Source organism: Pseudophryne corroboree, chromosome 1, assembly GCF_028390025.1.
Source record: "Pseudophryne corroboree isolate aPseCor3 chromosome 1, aPseCor3.hap2, whole genome shotgun sequence".
In the NCBI taxonomy this organism is placed as follows: Eukaryota; Metazoa; Chordata; class Amphibia; order Anura; family Myobatrachidae; genus Pseudophryne; species Pseudophryne corroboree.
The window spans coordinates 696741759-696758702 of record NC_086444.1 but is presented as its reverse complement, the minus strand read 5'-3'; the positions used below and the strand labels follow the sequence as shown (position 1 = coordinate 696758702).

At 45.5% G+C, this 16944-nt stretch overlaps 1 protein-coding gene across 6 annotated transcripts in view; it reads left to right on the top strand.

The window, feature by feature from the left end:
* CSNK1G2 (casein kinase 1 gamma 2) overlaps window positions 1–16944 on the top strand; it is a 175890-nt gene that overhangs the window by 87145 nt on the left and 71801 nt on the right. For all 6 annotated transcript variants that reach the window (XR_010175777.1, XR_010175778.1, XM_063914810.1 and 3 more), the window contains 2 exons: window positions 11415–11563; window positions 11693–11927. Coding sequence is in view for 4 of the 6 variants with exons in the window: in XM_063914810.1 (XP_063770880.1) it covers window positions 11415–11563; window positions 11693–11927 (384 nt within the window). In the remaining 2 variants the exon portion in view is untranslated. The remainder of the gene's footprint in view (window positions 1–11414; window positions 11564–11692; window positions 11928–16944) is intronic.

Here is a 16944-nt window from a genome sequence, read left to right as displayed (position 1 = left end):
TTCATACTGGGAGTGGGACATTTGGTAGCGAACTGTTGGTTCATAAGTTGGGCCTTGTATCTGTGGATGTTTGACCACTAATATAAAATGTAACTTTCAATTTTTACATTAAAACTTCTGCGAAATATTGTGCTTGTGAAAATTGTGAACAAAAGATATAAGGGAATTAAAATGTTTAATCACTGTTGTCCCAATTACTTTTCAACTCAGATGTTCTGCACATGTTTTAATTTATTGTGCCATACTTTGTTACTAAAGGCCTCCTCCAGATACTATAAATGATACATTTGTATCTATCAGGGTATTGATTTGTGTCTTTTCTGGCTGTAGCCTTCCTAGTCTTATTCAGGGATGCGGTCAAGATCCTGCTGGACGGGATCCCGGCGGTCGGAATACTGACACCAGGATCCCAACCGGCACAATCCCGACATATTCTCCCTCTGTGAGTGTCCACGACACCCATAGAGGGAGAATAAATGAGTGTGCTGAGTGTAGCGAGGCACCGTGCCTGCAAGGGGCTGCATTGCACTCGCCCCCCTTTCGGGATTGTGCCGGTCGGGATCCCAGTGTCGGTATTCCTACCGCCGGGATCCCGTCCGGCGGTATCTCGTACTGATCCCCTTATTCAGGGTTCCAGTTAATATCAATAGCAGCTTGTTTATTATTTCTTCAGTGTTGGCAGTGTGCGCATCACTGCACCATTATACACCTTTTATTGATTTTACTACCAATATAATGGACCCTGTTGCTAGGCAATGAATGTGTATCTCGTATACAAACGTTTCAGACTCTCATCTGTATATATGGATGTTCTCAATTCCTTTTTCTATGTCTGTATGTTACACCTTCAACTGGAACAACCTATGCCGCAACCCTCCTTATAACAGCTTTTCAGTTGCAATGTCTCTTGTATATTTCTCTTACGTCCTGGAGGATGCTGGGGACTCCGTAAGGACCATGGGGTATAGACGGGCTCCGCAGGAGACATGGGCACTCTAAAGACTTTAGAATGGGTGTGGACTGGCTCCTCCCTCTATGCCCCTCCTCCAGACCTCAGTTAGATCCTGTGCCCAGAGGAGACTGGGTGCACTGCAGGGGAGCTCTCCTGAGTTTCTCTGAAAAAGACTTTTTGTTAGGTTTTTTATTTTCAGGGAGCATTGCTGGCAACAGGCTCCCTGCATCGTGGGACTGAGGGGAAAGAAGCAGACCTACTTGAATGATAGGCTCTGCTTCTTAGGCTACTGGACACCATTAGCTCCAGAGGGTCGGAACGCAGGTCTCACCCTCGCCATTTGCCCCGGAGCCGTGCCGCCGTCCTCCTCACAGAGCCAGGAGATAGAAGCCGGGTGAGTATTAAGAAGAAAAGAAGACTTCACAGGCGGCAGAAGACTTCAGATCTTCCCTGCTCCCACACAGACACACACAGCGGGCACTGTAAGGGTGCAGGACGCAGGGGGGGCGTCCTGGGCAGCAATAAATACCTCTAGGGACACTGGCATATAAAGTAGATACTGTGGAGGCAGTATATTAATAAATCCCCGCCAGTATAAATAATTTGAGCGGGACCGAAGCCCGCCAGTGAGGGGGCGGGGCTTGATCCTCCAGCACTAACCAGCGCCATTTTCTCCACAGCACACTGACAGAGAAGCTGGCTCCCCAGACTCTCCCCTGCTGAACAAGGTTACAGAGGGCAAAAAAGAGGGGGGGGGGGGCACATTTCATTGGCGCAGTGAGTGTATTTATACATTTATATAAAAGCGCTGTACTAACTGGGATTTTATTCCGGTGGCGCTGGGTGTGTGCTGGCATACTCTCCCTCTGTCTCTCCAAAGGGCCTTATTGGGGGACTGTCACCATATAGATATATCCCTGAGTGTGTGGGAGTGTCGGTACGTGTGTGTCGGCATGTCGGAAGCGGAAGGCTCATCTAAGGAGGAGGTGGAGCAGATGATTGTGGTGTCTCCGTCGGCAACGCCGACACCTGATTGGTTAGATATGTGGAATGTTTTAAATGCAAATGTGGCTTTATTACATAAGAGATTGGACAAAGCAGAGTCCAGGGATAAAACAGGAAGTCAATCAATGGCTTTGACTGTGTCACAGGGCCCTTCAGGGTCTCAAAAACGTCCCCTGTCCCAAGTAGCAGACACTGATACCGACACGGATTCTGACTCCAGTGTCGACTACGATGATGCGAGGTTACACCCAAGGGTGGCCAAAATTATTCATTATATGATTATTGCAATAAAAGATGTTTTACATATCACAGATGACCCCTCTGTCCCTGACACGAGGGTATGCATGTTTAAGGAAAAGAAACCTGAGGTAACCTTTCCTCCATCTCATGAGCTGAACGCGTTATTTGAAAAAGCTTGGGAAACTCCAGACAAAAAACTGCAGATTCCCAAGAGGATTCTTATGGCGTATCCTTTCCCTGCACAGGACAGGGTACGGTGGAAATCCTCGCCCAGGGTGAACAAGGCTTTAACGCGCTTATCCAAGAAGGTGGTGCTACCATCTCCAGACACGGCGGCCCTCAAGGATCCTGCTGATCGCAGACAGGAAACTACCTTAAAATCAATTTATTCACATACGGGTGCTTTGCTCAGACCGGCAATAGCATCGGCTTGGGTTTGTAGTGCGGTAGCAGCTTGGACAGATACCTTGTCAGCTGACATTGATACCCTAGATAGGGATACCATTTTATTGACCTTAGGTCACATTAAAGACGCAGTCTTATATATGAGAGACGCTCAGAGAGACGTTTGGCTACTAGGTTCAAGAGCCAACGCCACGGCAATTTCTGCTCGGCGAGCCCTGTGGAGCCGCCAATGGACGGGTGATGCCGACTCAAAGAGTCATATGGAAGTTTTGCCTTATAAGGGTGAGGTGTTATTTGGGGAAGGTCTCGCGGACCTGGTTTCCACAGCTACCGTGGGTAAATCTACTTTTTTGCCTTATGTTCCCCCACAGCAAAAGAAAACACCACAATATCAGATGCAGTCCTTTCGGTCGCATAAATCCAGAAGAGGTCGGGGCTCTTCCTTCCTCGCCAGAGGTAAGGGTAAAGGGAAAAGAATGCCTGACACGGCTAGTTCCCAGGAGCAGAAGTCCACCCCGGCTTCTACTAAATCCACTGCATGACGCCGGGGCTCCACTGAGGGAGTCCGCTCCGGTGGGGGCACGTCTTCGACTCTTCAGCCATGTCTGGGTTCAGTCAGACGTGGATCCTTGGGCGATGGAAATTGTATCCCAGGGCTACAAGCTGGAATTCGAAGAGGTGCCTCCGCGCCGATTTTTCAAATCGGCTTTACCAGCTTCTCCCCCAGAAAGGGAGATAGTTTTAGCTGCAATTCAAAAGCTGTGTCAACAGCAAGTGATTGTCAAGGTTCCCCTAGTTCAACAGGGGAAGGGGTACTATTCAACCCTGTTTGTGGTTCCGAAACCGGATGGCTCGGTCAGACCCATTCTAAATCTAAAATCCCTAAACCTGTACTTGCAAAAGTTCAAATTCAAGATGGAATCGCTCCGGGCAGTTATCTCCAGCCTGGAAGGGGGGGGATTTTATGGTGTCACTGGACATAAAGGATGCATACCTTCATGTCCCCATATATCCCCTCATCATGCGTACCTGAGATTCGCTGTACAGGGCTGTCATTACCAGTTTCAGACGTTGCCGTTTGGGCTTTCCACGGCCCCGAGGATTTTCACCAAGGTAATGGCGGAAATTATGGTGCTCCTGCGCAGGCAGGGAGTCACAATTGTCCCGTACTTGGACGATCTCCTGATAAAAGCGAGATCGAAAGATCAGTTGCTGAAAAGAGTGTTGCTCTCCCTGAGAGTGCTCCAGCAGCATGGCTGGATTCTAAATCTACCAAAGTCACAGTTGGTTCCAACGACTCTGCTATCGTTCTTAGGCATGATTCTGGACACTGAACAAAAGAGGGTTTTTCTCCCGATGGAAAAAGCCCAGGAACTCCAGAACATGGTCAGAGACCTGTTAAAACCGAACAGTGTGTCAGTTCATCAATGTACTCGAGTAATGGGAAAAATGGTGGCGACCTACGAGACGATCCCCTTTGGCAGGTTTCATGCGAGGACGTTTCAGTCGGACCTTCTGGACAGGTGGTCCGGGTCCCATCTTCAAATTCATTAGAAAATAAGCCTGTCCCCCAGGGCCAGGGTGTGTCTCCTGTGGTGGCTGCAGAGTGCTCACCTTCTAGAGGGTCGCAGGTTCGGCATTCAGGACTGGGTTCTGGTGACCACGGACGCGAGCCTCCGAGGATGGGGAGCAGTCACACAAGGAAGAAATTTTCAGGGACTATGGTCGAGCCAGGAGGCTTGTCTAAACATCAACATTCTGGAATTAAGGGCCATATACAACGGCCTACGACAAGCGGAGAATCTTCTTCGCGACCTACCGGTTCTGATTCAATCAGACGTCACAGCCGTGGCTCATGTAAACCGCCAAGGCGGAACAAGGAGCAGAGTGGCAATGGCGGAAGCCACCAGGATTCTTCACTGGGCGGAAAATCACGTAAGCGCTTTGTCAGCAGTCTTCATTCCGGGAGTGGACAACTGGGAAGCAGATTTCCTCAGCAGACACGATCTCCATCCAGGAGAGTGGGGACTTCATCAAGAAGTTTTTGCAGAGATAACAAGTCTTTGGGGACTTCCTCAAATAGACATGATGGCGTCACGCCTCAACAAGAAGATTCGGAGGTATTGTGCCAGGTCAAGGGACACCGTGGGTGTTTCAGTCGGTCTATGTGTTCCCTCCTCTTCCGCTCATCTCAAAAATATTAAGAATCATAAGACGAAAAAGAGTTCGGACAATACTCATTGTTCCAGATTGGCCTCGAAGGGCATGGTGTTCAGATCTCCAGGAGATGCTCACAGAAGATCCGTGGCCTCTTCCTCTCAGGGAGGACCTGTTACAGCAGGGTCCCTGCGTATTCCAAGACTTACCGCGGTTACGTTTGACGGCATGGCGGTTGAACACCGAATCCTAGCTGGGAAAGGTATTCCGGAGGAAGTTATCCGTACTCTGATAAAGGCTAGGAAGGAGGTGACGGCGAAATATTATCACCGTATCTGGAGGAAGTATGTATCTTGGTGTGAGGCCAAGAATGCTCCTACGGAAGATTTCCACTTGGGCCGTTTTCTCCACTTTCTACAGACACTAGTTGATATGGGCCTGAAGTTAGGCTCCATTAAGGTACAGATATCGTCCCTATCTATATTCTTTCAGAAGGAATTGGCTTCTCTCCCAGAAGTCCAGACTTTTGTAAAGGGAGTGCTGCACATCCAGCCTCCTTTTTGTGCCCCCAGTGGCACCTTGGGACCTTAACGTGGTGTTACAGTTCCTAAAATCTCACTGGTTTGAGCCTCTTCAAACAGTTGAATTAAAATTTCTCACTTGGAAGGTGGTCATGTTGTTGGCCTTGGCATCTGCAAGGTGGGTGTCCGAATTGGCGGCTTTGTCTCACAAAAGCCCCTATCTGATTTTCCATGTGGATAGAGCAGAGATGAGGACGCGTCCTCAATTTTTGCCTAAGGTGGTTTCATCGTTTCATATGAACCAACCTATTGTGGTGCCGGTGGCTACGGGAGACTTGGAGGATTCCAAGTCCCTGGATGTAGTCAGGGCCTTAAAAATTTACGTAGCTAGGATGGCTCGGATTAGGAAAACAGAGGCACTGTTTGTCCTGTATGCGGCCAACAAGGTTGGCGCTCCTGCTTCTAAGCAGACTATTGCTCGCTGGATCTGTAACACGATTCAGCAGGCTCATGCTACGGCTGGATTGCCGTTACCAAATTCGGTAAAAGCCCATTCCACTAGGAAGGTGGGCTCCTCTTGGACGGCTGCCCGAGTCGTCTCGGCGTTACAGCTTTGCCGAGCAACTACTTGGTTGGGTTCAATCATCCTTGGCAAAATTCTACACGTTTGATACCCTGGCTGATGAGGACCTCATGTTTGCACAATCGGTGCTGCAGAGTCATCCGCACTCTCCCGCCAGGTTTGGAGCTTTGGTATAATCCCCATGGTCCTTACGGAGTCCCCAGCATCCTCTAGGACAGGGCTGGCCAAACCAGTCCTCGAGATCTACCAACAGTTCATGTTTTCCAGGCCTCCTGGAGCTCTGTAGAATTGTCAGTTAGGAATGAGTGCAGCACATCTTAATTAGTAATGACTACACCTGTGCACCAGCTAGGTGGTCTGGAAAATGTGAACTGTTGGTAAATCTCGAGGACTGGTTTGGCCAGCCCAGCTCTAGGACGTAAGAGAAAATAAGATTTTAAACCTACCGGTAAATCTTTTTCTCCTAGTCCGTAGAGGATGCTGGGCGCCCGTCCCAGTGCGGACATATTTCTGCAAGGCTTGTGTATAGTTGTTGCTTATAGTTGAATGCTGGATCCCATGGTCATAATAACAATGTGACTATGGTGGAGCCCAATATCACTCTCATGCACTAGGTTAATGATCTTTATATTATTTTTAAATTATGAATGTTCACACGAAATAATGAGGGAAGCAGCTTCCCTTAGTCGAAAGTTTGTTCTGTTCCCCCAGTGCTGCGCATCTCAGTGCTAATCCCGCTAGCCACAGCGCTCTCATCCAAGATTCCAATATGTATATTCAACAGTTCCTTTTATTAAAATGCCGTCTCCGGCTACATATAAGAGCTGCTTTCATGAAATGCTTAAGTTATCTCTAATGTGGCTATCGTGACTGAACTCCCATATGTGTCACACTGTTCAATGTGTCGCATTATTGTGTGAATCTGATTGGTCAATTGATGATGTAAAGAGACCAATAGATGGTATAACATTTATACTCCGTGCTATGTTTATTTAGCTAGATCACAGGTTCTCGAACTCGGTCCTCAGGACCCCCCACGGTTCATGTATTGCAGGTCACCTGTAGATTTTTGAAATGTGGCAGTTGGTGATACACAGTGAACCTGCTGGGTGACATGGAAAACGTGAACCGTGTGGGGTCCTGAGGACCGAGTTTGAGAACCACTGAGTGGAAAGGTGTCTCTAACACGGTTACCAAAGCTGATCTCTCATATATAATACACTAATATCAGAGGTTGTGCAGCCTCATAGACATTGCAACTGAAAAGCTGTTATAAGGAGGGTTACAGCATAGGGGTGTGAAGGTTGTTCCAGTTGAAGGCGTAACATACAGACATATAAAAAGGAATTGAGACTATCCATATATACAGATGAGAGTTTGAAATGTTTGTGTGCGAGATACACATTCATTGCCTAGCAACAGGGTCCATTATATTGGTAGCAAAATCAATAAAAGGTGTATAATGGTGCAGTGATGCGCACACTGCCAACACTAAAGAAATAATAAACAAGCTGCTGTTGATATTAACTGGAACACTGAATAAGACTAGGAAGGCTACAGCCAGAACAGACACAAATCAATACTCTGATAGATACAAATGTATCATTTATAGTATCTGGAGGAGGCCTTTAGCAACAATGTATGGCACAATAAATTGAAACATGTGCAGAACATCTGAGTTGAAAAGTAATTGGGACAACAGTGATTAAACATTTTAATTCACTTATATTTTTTTCACAATTTTCACAAGCACAATATTTTGCAGAAGTTTTAATGTAAAAATTAAAAGTTACATTTTATATTAGTGGTCAAACATCGAGTGATATTTGACTTAATTAAATGAGTGTAAGTGTCCGAGAGTGCCCATGATAGGGAATACTTTTCCTCCTTTGGTTCTTGAAGCATTTCATTTTATTCCAGGACCACCTCCCCTATGAAGATATAATACAATAAGGGGAAAGGGAAAGGACTTATGCATCATTTTAAATTAAATTACAATAGGTGTTTGTGCGAACCTTTCCACTTCCGTTAACCTTCTATCGGTGGACCTCATGGCCTCTCAACACAATTTTGAGGTTCCACAGTTTTGTGTGAAATGCAGGGACACGATGGCTTTGTGGTGGTGTTGCCTCGGGTACTTAAGCGGATCAAGGATCAACAGGTGACTGTAATCCTTGTGACTCCAGTCTTGGCTAGCAGGTCTTGGTACGCCAACATTCTCAAATGGTCTGTAGGTCCCGGGTGGTGTCTTCCACTACTGCCAGATCTGCTACACGGTCTGGGGAAACCAGTTTTGTCATGAATTTACCACAGGGTATGGAATATCTTCATCTTGTGGTGTGAACATCGTAGGATTCATACCTCCACGTTTTGCCACTTGTTTCTTGGATTTCCTTCAGGGGATTTTGGAAGCCGTATTGCGTCTTCATTCTTTGAAACTGCAGACTTCTGCCCTTTTCATTAATTTCTAACACGTGTGGCCCTTCAGGGTCCAACTGCTGTTTCCTCAGCTAGTGGGAATCTTAACCTGGTTCTCCCGACTCTCAAATAGACTCCCTTTGAGCCTTTGAATTCGGTGGACCTTAAGTTTGTTACATGGCAGTTGGTCTTAATTATGGCAATTGCCTCATTTGGCGGGTTTCCAGGTTGGGTGCTTTGTCTTACAGGCCGCCATTTCTCGTATTTCTTGATGATAGGACAGTTCTCAGTACAGCTCCTACATTCCAGCCGCAGGTTGTTTTTTATTTTTCCTCTTGAACCAGGAAATTGTTCCAGTTTTTACTCAATTGGCTTTGTTAGCGTCGTATGATCCTTGCGGATCTACTTGGACAAAACTTCTGTATGCCACACAAATTCTCTGCTTGTTCTTTATGGAGCGGATGGCCGGCTACACAGCAGATCATTGCGTGTTGGTTCTATTGAATCCTAACGCAGGTCTGTTCTAGTACGGGGCGACCTCAGCCAGACCGAGTGTCTGCCTGGTCCTCTGTCCACACGTTCATTTGTTTTTACTGTTTTCATGATTTTACCTCCAGCGATGCCCTCTTTTGGCATACAGTTCTCCAGTCAGGCAGCCTGAGCGTTCCCTCCCCTGGGGATGGCTGTGGAATGTCCCATGGTCCAATGTCCTCCAGCCTTGATGAAAGTTAAGAGGATTTTTGGTCACTTAATATTGAATCCTTTCCTCTGAATCCGGCTGGAGGACACCGCGTTCCCTCCCTTATGCTTGTGGTGTTTTGTTGTTGTCCGTCCATTCCCTACAATTCTGATTATTATTTTTTTGTTCCAACAGTGTCACTGGGTTACTGCTTCTCTTTGCCAGGTTCTTTTAAAGTTGTATTGGTCTTATGGAGATTGCATGGGGAGGAGCTAATGTATAAAGGGGCAGATTTATTAAGCTCGGTGAAGTGATAAAGTGGATGGTGATAAAGGACCAGCCAATCAGATCCTAACTTCCATGTCACAGGCTGGGTTTGAAAAATGACAGGAGCTGACGGGCTGGTCCTTTATCACCTTCCAATTACAGGTTGAGTATCCCATATCCAAATATTCCGAAATACGGAATATTCCGAAATACGGAATTTTTTGAGTGAGCGTGAGATAGTGAAACCTTTGTTTTTTGATGGCTCAATGTACACAAACCTTATTTTAATACACAAAGTTATTAAAAATATTGTATTAAATGACCTTCAGGCTGTGTGTATAAGGTGTATGTGAAACATACATGAATTGTGTGAATGTACATACACATTGTTTAATGCACAAAGTTATTAAAAATATTGGCTAAAATTACCTTCAGGCTGTGTGTATAAGGTGTATATGAAACATAAATGCATTCTGTGCTTAGACTTAGGTCCCATCACCATGATATCTCATTATGGTAGGCAATTATTCCAAAATACGGAAAAATCCCATATCCAAAATACCTCTGGTCCCAAGCATTTTGGATAAGGGATACTCAACCTGTATTCACTTCACCGAGCTTAATAAATCTGCCCCAATGTTACAGTAAGTGCTAGCTCCTGCCCACCCAGCTGCAACCCCCATGATCCAGTGTCCCCCCAGTCTGATTCAGAGATAAAGATTCAACAGTAAGTGACCAAAAACCCTCCTTATTGTTTGCACTTTTTTAAGTAGGGGAAAATGTAAATGTCAACTTTTTTTTTATTTTACAAATTTTTCCCGATATCTTGCCCTTAAATTAAAACTGTACATAGTACAGTAAGGAAGGTTGAACATTTTTCATCATTAACTAATTTATTGTAAGAAAAAACAATATATGATACTTTAAGATCATGTTTAACGTATCTCCGTCACAATGCTTTAAATAATATTGCAACTGTGTTGGCATTGATGACATGCTGTTGACCTATTGGATTTCAATAGCATGAAGAGCAACAAAGTACTTCCTGTATTTATTACATTATACACTATTGCTAGCCCTCTCCTTGTATTTTACTTTCTTGTCCTTTCTCCTTATTTGCTCTTGACAGTCGTCCTATTTGTATTTATTTATTTATTTATTTTGTCAATACAGTTTTGTGCTCATTTAATAGAAGAATTTGTAGCACAAGGGGACCTACTATGAAATGGGAGGGAGTGAGTGAAAAGTAACATAAGATATTATTATTTACAGAAAAAGTGATCGATCTATGGAATAATCGCTTTGCGTTTGTGGTGGAGATTCATATAGTAAAATAAAAAAATGTATGGACAAACTTGTAAATAAACCCTTCCACAGGAAAACACCCCTTTCAAACAAAACAAACAGAAAAGGTTTGGGGGGTAATTTAGACTGCATCGCTGCAGCGGCAGCGATCGCAGTCTGAATTACTTTGGAGCCCAGTGAGATGCGGGCGGGAGGGGGCGTGCCAGTGGCGTTAGAACGCCATTGGTTGGGCGCGGTCCGGACAACGCGGAACGCGGTGGGTAGCTCCCTGCCAGGGCGCAGGAGCTGCGCATGTAGGGAGCCACTCGCCAGGTACAAAAGCATCGCTGCCGTACGATGCTGTTTTACCAGTGCGGTGGGGGTTTGGGGCCCGACATGCGGGCGGACTAGCCCTGTGCTGGGCGTCCCCCCGCATGTCAGAGTAAACGATCATAGATGTGCTAAATTTAGCACATCTGTGATCAACTCTGAATTATCCCCTTAACTAGATGAACTTTTCTCTTTTCTTTTTTGAAATGTTATTTTTTTCACATCAAAATCTGTTTCTTTGTTTGCTTTTAACACCAAAAGTTGTACACAAATCTTCACTTAACTGGCATGGTCAGATTTCATGCGACTGCGCCATCCCACCCTGACCCACCGTTTTTGATGAGGAGATCCATTCTGCAGATGTGCATAATATAATGTTTAAATATTTAAAAAAATACTTTTTAAACTTTATTAAATAAAATAAATTAAAAAAAACAATGTTATTAGCAGTTTTGAAGGGAAAAATCGTCAGTTAAGTGGTTAATTTGCACACAGTTTATTATACTTTTTCATCTTGTTCGCTCTTTTACTGTTTCTTCTCCTTATCTGACTCCTGATTTATTTTGATTTCAGAGGGTCTTCCTCAGGTGTATTATTTTGGCCCATGTGGGAAATATAATGCTATGGTTCTAGAACTGCTTGGACCCAGTCTGGAAGACCTTTTTGACCTATGTGACAGAACATTCACCCTCAAAACAGTACTGATGATTGCAGTCCAGCTAGTGAGTTGTTTTATTTTTGTGCCACATTTGCCCTGAATATGTAATATGTAACTAATCATTTTATATTTTGTCAGTTGTTTCACATATTTCGCATATTAGTTAGTAATGCATTATTTTTTTCTACTTCAGATCTCACGTATTGAGTATGTACATACAAAAAGTCTCATCTACCGGGATGTGAAGCCGGAGAACTTTTTGTTGGGTCGTCCTGGAAGTAGGCGCCAGAAAACTATCCACATAATCGACTTTGGCCTGGCCAAAGAGTACTGGGACCCAGAGACCAAAAAACATATTCCATACCGAGAACACAAGAGTTTGACTGGAACTGCAAGATACATGAGTATCAACACACATTTGGGGAAGGGTAAGCAGGACCTGAGCAGTGTGAGAAATCTATTCAGACATAAAAAGAGAGTTATGGTAGACTTACCATTATTAACTCTTTCTGCAAGGTACATTGGGTTCTACAGGGAAACATCGGGGTGTAGTGTGGATCTTGATCCAGAGGCACTAACAGGATAAAGCTTTAGGCTGTCCCAGGATGCATTGGGGCCTCCTCTATAACCCCACCTCCAGGCACTGTGACCTCAGTTTTGTTAACCAGTCCAATGCAGGAGTAGGTAAGAGAGAAGGTAGATGTTAGTCACATAGACATACATTCTCACGACAGGAGAATGGACCAGCGGCTAATGCCATACAAACCCATAGAAGCTAGGTGCGTCAGGGTGGGCACCCTGTGGAACCCAATGTACCTCGCAGAAAGAGTTAACAATGGTAAGTCTACAATAACTCTCCTTTTCTGCAGCAGGTTACATTGGTTTCCACAGGGAAACATCAGGGATGTCCTAAAGCAGTTCCTCAAGAGAGGGGACGCATCCAAAGGAAGCATCCTGGGAGGCGAAAGTATGAAGGCATAGAACCTAATAAACGTGTTCACAGAGGACCACGTAGCTGCCTTGTACAATTGTTCTGTGGACGCGCCACGGCGAGCCGCCCAAGAAGGTCCTACAGGCCGAGTAGAATGGGCATGAATAGCAGCAGGAGCTTGGAGACCAGTCTGCGCATAAGCTTGTGCAATCACCATTCTAATCCATCTGGCCAAGGTTTGTTTATTCGCAGGCCAGCCACGTTTGTGAAAACCAAACAAGACAAAAAGGGAGTCTGACCTCCTGATAGAGGCAGTCCTCTCCACATACATACGGAGAGCCCATACCACATCCAAAGACTGCTCTTTGAAGGACAAATCAGAAGAGATGAAGGTTGGAACCACAATCTCTTGGTTAAGGTGAAAAGATGACACCACCTTAGTAAATAACCTGGGCGAGTTCTAAGAACTTCCCGGTCACAATTAAATATTAGAAAGAGTGGACGACAGGACAATGCGCCTAAGTCTGACACTTCTAGCAGAGGCAATAGCCAGTAAAAACAAGACCTTGGCCGTGAGCCATTTAAGGTCCACCGTCTCAAGAGGTTCAAATAGAGACTCTTGCAGGGCATTCAGGACAACAGCCAGATCCCATGGAGCCACAGGAGGGACATAGGGAGGCTGAATCCGTAAGACACCCTGAGTGAATGTTTGAAAGTCAGGTGTAGATGCAATTTTTCTCTGAAACCATACCGACAAGGCAGATATGTGAACCTTGAGGGAGGCCAGACGAAGGCCTAAGTTCAGGCCTCTTTGCTGAAAAGCCAGAATTCTGGAAGTTCTGAATCTGTATGCATCATAATTCTTATCAGCACACCAGGTGAAGTAAGAATTCCAGACCCTTTAATAAAACCGAGCTGAAGCCGGTTTACGGGCTTTTAACATAGTTTGGATGACCGCCTCAGAGAATCCTTTGGCTCTCAGGAGTGATGCCTCAAGAGCCACGCCGTCAAAGCCAGCCTGGCCAGGTCCTGATAAAGACAAGGGCCCTGTACGAGGAGGTCTAGGCACTGAGGAATAAGAAGAGGACGCTCTGTCGAGAGACCCTGCAGGTCAGAGAACCAATGCTGTCTGAGCCACGCTGGAGCAACTAGAAGTAGAAATCCTCCTTGTTTGAACTTCCGCAGGACCCTGGGCAGAAGTGACACTGGAGGGAACACGTAGGGCAGCCGAAAGTTCCATGGAATCGCCAGTGCGTCCACGATCGCTGCTTGGGGATCCTTGATCCGAAGACCAGGACTTTGTGATTGTGTCGAGACGCCATCAGGTTTATGTCTGGTAGGCCCCACTTGTCCACTAGGAGTTGAAAGACTTCTGGATGAGTACTCCACACTCCGGCGTGCACGTCCTGGCAACTTCCCAGTTTAGGACGCCCGGAATGAACACTGCCGATATTGCTGGCAGATGGCGCTTCGCCCAACGAAGGATTTTTGACAGTTCGAGCGCTGCCTTGATGGTTTATGTATGCCACCGTAGTGACATTGTTTGACTGTACTTGAACCCGGGCCTGTTCTGTACCAGAGGCAGGGCGAGAGTCAATGCATTGTACACCACGCGCAACTCCAGAATGTTTATTGGGAGGAGTGACTCCTCCTTGGTCCAGCGACCCTGAAAAGAGTGTTGCTCCAACTCCGCACCCCTCAGATTGGCATAACATTGTTAGCAGGACCCAGTCGGGGATGCAGAAGGGACAGCCCTTGCTCAGTTGCTGGTCCTATAGCCACCAGGTCAGTGACAGATGAACCTCCGGAGTCAAAGTGACCATGTGAGATCTGATTCGATGAGGTAGACTGTCCCACTTGGAAAGGATTAATCTCTGCAGAGGGTGAGAATGAAATTTAGCGTACTCTACCATGTCAAATGCCAACACCATCAAGCCAAATAATTGCATCGTCGAGTGTATCAACACTCTGGGGCGACAAAGGAAGCATCCATATCCTGTCTTGAAGTCTCAGGACTTTTTCTGGAGACAGAAACAGTCGTTGACTATGTGTGTCCAGGGGTGCCCCCAAGTGCACCATGCTCTGAGCTGGAATCAGCGAGGATTTCTTCTAATTGATGAGCCACCCGTGGGCTGTCCGTTACAGATGACTAAAGAGGACATTGTGGGAGTTTGCCAGAATCAGCAAGTCGTCCAGGAGACTCCCTGGAGACGGAGATGGGCCGTCATTACGGCCATGACCTTAGTGAAGATCCGAGGAGCCATAGCCTGTCCAAATGGTAGAGCCTGGAGGTTGAGTGGAGGTTGCCAATAGCAAACCGCAGATACTGCAGATGCGACATGGGAATAGGTATATGCAGTTACGCATCCTGTTTATCCAGGGATACCATATAGACTCCGGGTTCCATAGCCAGTACAATTGAGCGCAGTGTTTCCATACGGAACTTGGACACTCTCACAAACTTGTTCAATGATTTGAGGTTGAGTATAGGCCGGATAGACCCATTGGGTTTCGGAACTAGAAACAAGGTCGAGTAGTAACCTCTGCCTGTCTGGGCGCCTTTATCGGATCTGAAGGGATAACCATGGTGCAAAACTGGCGAGGGGGTCTTCTCTTGAAGGAGACTGCATACCCGTGAGAGACCACATCCCGCACCCATGCGTTTGAAGTGGTCTTTAACCAGACCAGGGTAAACTGCAGAAGTCGGCCTCCAACCCTGCGATTAAATCCGTTAGTATGTGACTGAATACACAGTACACAACACCTGCGAATAAATCTGTTTTTTTGTGACTGATTACACAGTAGAATACACGTAATCAATAAATACTGTGACGCACTATATATATGACCCTGACGCACCTAGTCCCTTAGGGTACAGAATATAATGATAGATATATCCGGGAAATACTGAAAAGTGAAACCATACCTGCTATACAGGCACACACACAGTCACAGGCAATGCAGATAATCATATACAGGTTGAGTATCCCTTATCCAAAACGCTTGGGACCAGAAGTATTTTGGATATCGGATTTTTCCGTATTTTGGAATAATTGCATGCCATAATGAGATATCATGGCGATGGGACCCAAGTCTAAGCACAGAATGCATTTATGTTACATATACACCTTATACACACAGCCTGAAGGTCATTTAATACAATATTTTTAATAACTTTGTGCATTAAACAAAGTGTGTCTACATTCACACAATTCATTTATGTTTCATATACACCTTATACACATAGCCTGAAGGTCATTTAACACAATATTTTTAATAACTTTGTGTTTTAAACAAAGTTTGTGTACATTGAGCCATCAGAAAACAAAGGTTTCACTATCTCACTCTCACTCAAAAAAGTCCGTATTTCGTAATATTCCGTATTTCGGAATATTGGGATATGGGATACTCAACCTGTATGACAATAAAACTGCACTGGACTAGTATATGTATGTATGTATGTATGTATGTGTGCGCGTATGTATATATGTATGTATATATATATAATATATAATGTGTGTATATATATATGTATGTATATGAGTGTGTGTGTATGTATATATATATATATGTGTGTGTGTGTGTGTATGTATATATACACTGCTCAAAAAAATAAAGGGAACACTAAAATAACACATCCTAGATCTGAATGAATGAAATATTCTTATTAAATACTTTGTTCTTTACATAGTTCAATGTGCTGACAACAAAATCACACAAAAATTATCAATGGAAATCAAATTTATTAACCCATGGAGGTCTGGATTTGGAGTCACCCTCAATATTAAAGTGGAAAAACACACTACAGGCTGATCCAACTTTGATGTAATGTCCTTTAAAACAAGTCAAAATGAGGCTCAGTAGTGTGTATGGCCTCCACGTGCCTGTATGACCTTCTTACAACCCACACAAGTGGCTCAGGAAGTGCAGCTCATCCAGGATGGCACATCAATGCGAGCTGTGGCAAGAAGGTTTGCTGTGCCTGTCAGAGTAGTGTCCAGAGCATGGAGGCGCTACCAGGAGATAGGCCAGTACATCAGGAGATGTGGAGGAGGCCGTAGGAGGGCAACAACCCAGCAGCAGGACCGCTACCTCTGCCTTTGTGCAAGGAGGAACAGAAGGAACACTGCCATAGCCCTGCAAAATTACCTCCAGCAAGCCACAAATGTGCATGTGTCTACTCAAACGATCAGAAACAGACTCCATGAGGGTGGTATGAGGGCCCGACGTCCACAGGTGGGGGTTGTGCTTACAGCCCAACACCGTGCAGGACGTTTGGCATTTGCCAGAGAACACCAAGATTGGCAAATTCGCCACTGGTGCCCTGTGCTCTTCACAGATGAAACAGGTTCTCACTGAGCACATGTGACAGATGTGACAGAGTCTGGTGACACCAAGTAGAACGTTCTGCTGCCTGCAACATCCTCCAGCATGACCGGTTTGGCAGTGGGTCAGTAATGGTGTGGGGTGGCATTTCTTTGAGGGGCCGCACAGCCCTCCATATGCTCGCCAGA